The 4,886-nt window shown below is 31.8% G+C and overlaps 1 protein-coding gene across 6 annotated transcripts in view; it reads right to left on the minus strand.

The window, feature by feature from the left end:
* The window catches only part of Rnf180 (ring finger protein 180), a 189,168-nt gene that overhangs the window by 111,591 nt on the left and 72,691 nt on the right, over window positions 1-4,886 (minus strand). For 5 of the 6 annotated variants that reach the window (XM_013518465.1, XM_013518461.1, XM_013518462.1 and 2 more), the window contains exon 5: window positions 3,796-3,831. The exons of the other annotated variant lie outside the window; for it this stretch is intronic. In XM_013518465.1, the coding sequence (XP_013373919.1) occupies window positions 3,796-3,831 (36 nt within the window). The remainder of the gene's footprint in view (window positions 1-3,795; window positions 3,832-4,886) is intronic. 6 annotated transcript variants of the gene reach the window in all.

A 4,886-nucleotide genomic window follows, 5' to 3' on the forward strand; every position in this document is an offset into this window, starting at 1 on the left:
GTTTTTCTCCGGTACCGGGAACCGAACTCACGACCTTGCACTTGCCAGGCAGGCGCTTTGCCGCTGAGCTAAATCCCCAGCCCCTGAAATGCTATTTAAATGGAATTATTTAGAACTGTATGTAACCATAATGATTAGCTTTTTATTAATTTTTTCAAAATGCTGATATTTTAGCTTTTCCATGCTTATATTAGTGACTTAGGCAAAGGTGGGTCATAGAAATCTCAGAGAAAATCAGAACATAGTTTGACCAAAATTAAAATAAAAATACAACACAAAAAATTTTGTAGTATACAGCTAATGCAGTAATTAAAAGAAAAAAATTAGCATTAAATGCTTAGATGAGGAAAAAAGAAAGATCTCAGAGCATACAGAAATATACTTTCACCATACAGAAATTTAGAAAAGAAAAAGAAAACAGGAAGAGCAAATATTCATGACTTTGAAATCAGTAAAATAAGAGAAAAGAAATTAAAATCTATAGCTTCTTCTTTGAAAAGATGAATATAATTGATTCACTTCTAGAAAGGAGAGAGATATAGAGAAGAGAGATAGAGAAATTGCCATTACTAGGATCGAAAAGGAGATATCATTACAGATCCAAAACACATTAATAATGTAATAAATACTATTACAATGCTGTATAAATTTTTTGACAATTTAGATAAGTGCTTGAAAACGATAAACTTTCCAAACTTACCTGATATGAAATAGGTAACTTGAATTGTCCTACAATCATTAAAGGAATTAAATTCATAGTGATTTCATACCTTCTAACAAAGAAACTTCTAGGCCCAGGTAGTTTCTCTACCAAAAATTTAAGCAGAAATAATATTAACTACCCACAATATTTTCTAGAATATAGAAGAGGAGGGAACCAATTTCATTTTATAAGGGCCAGACAATTTCAGATCAATATCCTTCATGAGCAGAAGGGGAAAACAACCTTAAAGTAAATGGTATCAGTCATGATAAAGAAAGAATAATTTAACACAAAAAAGTGATGTTTATTGTGGAAATGCAACACTGGCTCAATAACTGATAATGTTAATATTGAAAATTATTGTATCAAGTGATAACAAAAAAGGCGTCTGACAAAAATCCAACACCCATTCATGATAAAATTATCTCCAAACCAGGACTAGAGGAAAATTTCCCCAATTTGATAAACAGTAGCTACAAATACTTACAACTGACAACATACTGATAAAAGACTGAATGCTTTCCTGATAACATCAGAAAAAATATAGACATCTGTTTTTACTATTTCTAATCAGCATTGTTCTAGGGCCTCTAGCCGGTGTGGTAACACAAGAAAAAGAAAACCATGCAGATTGGCAAGGAAGAAATAATGATGTTTTATCTGCAAACAAAATGATCATGTAAGTAGAAAATCAAATGGCATCTTAAAAAATTTTACTAATAGGTGACAGTAGAAAACTTGTAGTATGTAAAGTCCACATATAAAAATCAATTGTATTTATGTATACTATAATGAAAAATTGGAAATTGAAATTTAAAAAAATTGATTATTCAAAAAAACATTAAAATATGAATATTTAGAGGTAAATCTTACAAGATATAAAAAACTTGTGCCCCCAACATTATAAAATACAAAAGTAAGACCAAAATTTTGTCTATAAAACTAAGAATTTAATTGTTCTTCTTTTTCTAAAAGTTTGAGATGCAGCACTAGGCTATTTATTTGTTCTCTTTCTGTTTTCCTTATGTGTGAGTTCACCACTATAAATTTCCCTCTGAGGACTGCTTTCATTGCATCCCACAGATTCCGGTAAGTTGTATCTACATTTTCGTTTGTTTGTAGGTATTTTTCAATTTCTGCTTTAATTTCTTCTGTGACCCACTGGTTGTTCAGGAGGTTGTTATTTAATTTCCAAGTGTTTATATAGTTTTTGGAGTTCCTTTTGTCAATAATTTCCAATTTCATTGCACTGTGGTCAGATAACATGCTTGAGATAATTTCAATTCTTCTGCATTTAGTTAGGTATGCTCTACAGGCTAGAATGTGGTCTATTTTAGAGAAAGTCTCATGTGCAGAAAATGTAACCTCCATGTGTAAGCAACATTGTCTCACTAGTGTAAGAATCTGAAAGAGTGAATAAAAATTAGGAGGTATGGCAGACACTGTGAAACAAAAGGAAAATGCTCAAAAGTAAAGAGCAACTGGGGTGAGGGAAAAGAGAAAAGAAAGAAGGGGAAATTATGTATGTATGTATATCCAGGATAGCTAACATAGTTGTACTACTGACTTCTATCACTTTACTTAAAGGAAGAGTTAATGATTACTTATTTGACCTATCTTGCATATCTCTATTTGTTTTCCTGAGAAACCACTTTAAAGATATCAATACATAATACAACAACCATTGTTAATTTGTCTGTAACTCTGTATTGCTTGTATTGTTCCTATGCTATTTTGTAAATGGATGTCTGTTTGTTAATGTTTTCCTTCATTATTAAAATAAATTTTTAAAAAACTAGGAATTTACATTCATAAAAATCAAAATTTTCAAGAATAACAATAAATCTTCCCAAAGATGAGATCCTTACATATAAATCTAAATATGCACAGATTCTGAACAATAATATCTGAAAAATCCTGAAGAAAGAAGTTAAAGACCTAAATGAAAGGAAATCTACATCATGTTCATGGATTAGAAAAGTCCACATAGTGAGAGTTTCAATTCTCTAAAACAGCTAAAGTGATTTTGAAAAAGAATAACAGAATTGGAGGACTTGTATCACCATTTTATGAATTACTATAAAGCTTCAGCAAACAAGATAAAGGGCAACTAGCAAAAGGACAAAGGGCAACTGACAAAAGGATAAAAATAAATATTAACTGAATGGAACAGAAAGTCAAGAACTGGACCCACAAATATACATCCAGTTTATTTTTGACAAAATTGCAAAATCATTTCAATAGAAAAAATGAAGTGTTTCTAAAAATGTTGCTGGAACAACTGAGCATTTCTAGTCAAAATAATGGACCTTCACTTAAACCTCGCAGTTTCTTTTAAAAATCAATTCAAAATAAATTACAGTTCTCAACATAAAACCTAAAACTATAAGCCATTACAAAGTTCTTTATAACATAGAACGGTGATGGGGAAACTTTTACAGCTTTCACTGATAGCCTGCTTCAGCACATGTGCCATAGGTTCACCATCACTGACCTAGAATGAAGCAAAAGTCATAGACAACAATGCCAACACTCGTTCAATCAAAATTAAACACATTTGCTCTGCCAGAAAAAGAAAAATACATGCTAGAGAATGGGAGAAAATATTTATAGACAACATATCCAGTGCAGGATTTGCATTCAAATTATATAAAGAACTATCAAAACTGAATATGAAATAACCCGATTAAAATGTATGCAAAATAACTGAACAGACACTTCACTCAAAAATAGTATATTCAAATGAAAAACAAGCAAATGAAAAATGTTCAAAATCATTAAGGAAAGGTAAATGAAAACCACAGTGTGATAACACTAAATATCTACAGTATTTGAAAATTTAAAATTAAAATATTATGTATAGGGGCTGGGGATTTAGCTCAGCGGCAAAAGCGCCTGCCTGGCAAGCGCAAGGTCGTGAGTTCCGTTCCCGGTACCGGAGAAAAACCAAAAAAAAAAAAAAAAAAAATATTATGTATACCAGGTGTTTGCTTTCAAGGATGCACAGAAAACAGAAATTGCATACATTGCTGTTTATGATGCAAACTGGAAAACAGTTTGACAATATCTTATATAGTTAAATATACACTTACCATATGATCCAGCAATCCCACTCCTGAGCATTTACCCTAGAGAAATGAAAGTTACAAAAATATGTACATGAATGCTTACAAGAGTTCTACCATAACTGGCAAAACATGAAACAATCTACATGTCCTTTTATGGCTGGCTGGATAAACCATGGTTCATTCACAGTTCTAAAAAAGAACAAATTATAGGTATATGAATCAATTTGAACAGAAGCCAGCTCCAAAAGGCTACACGTTATATAATTCTATTGCATAATATTATATTATTTTGTAATATTATAATATTAGACAAAGCAAAAGAACTGGAAAACAATACTGGTTTTCAGGGATCAGTGATACATAAATGTGTGTTTTTAAAGGTACATAACACAAAAGAGTTTTGGGCTAATGGATCTGTCTGTACCCCCAATGTGTTGGTAACTATATGAATCTATACATACATTTGAATCTCAAAGCTATATGCCAGAACTAACAAATTTTACTGCACAATAATTAAGGGAAACAATACCTATGCTGGATAAAAAAGAAGTCTGCTGGTTAAATGCAGGCCAGTATTATATCCTTCCCCAAAGCTAATGCTAAAGCTAACCTTTGCTGAACAAAAAATCCTGACACCTGGCTGTAGTTTCCATTTCAACATCAATCTTACTTAAATCTCTAAGCTTTAAAAATTTAAAAATAAGATAATTTTCTAAAGTGTAATACTTTCAATTATACTAAATGCCATTGAACAATTCCCAACTTACATAAAAATTCACTTAACATGTCAAATGAAAATCAGAAACCTGTTTCCAAATCAATTATTTGAAGTTTTAAAATAATTACTAATATGACCTCTACAATGAAAACTAAAACACTGATGATAGGAAACAAAAAATGTAAAGATGTCTTATGTTCATAGATGTTGTGGTTTTTGTCTGTGTGTCCCCCCAAAGCCTCCTGTGGCCCTTGGGCAGGCTATTAGAGTTGAATGATTGTGGGTGTGACAGCTACACCCATGCTGGGGTGGACAGTTTGCATATGTAAGGGAGAGGAAAAAGCTGCTTGAGGCCATTCCTCATCCATTCTGTCCTGGTGTGTGTGCTTGCAGCTTA

Source organism: Chinchilla lanigera, unplaced genomic scaffold, assembly GCF_000276665.1.
Source record: "Chinchilla lanigera isolate Chin_1 unplaced genomic scaffold, ChiLan1.0 scaffold00045, whole genome shotgun sequence".
NCBI lineage: Eukaryota > Metazoa > Chordata > Mammalia > Rodentia > Chinchillidae > Chinchilla > Chinchilla lanigera.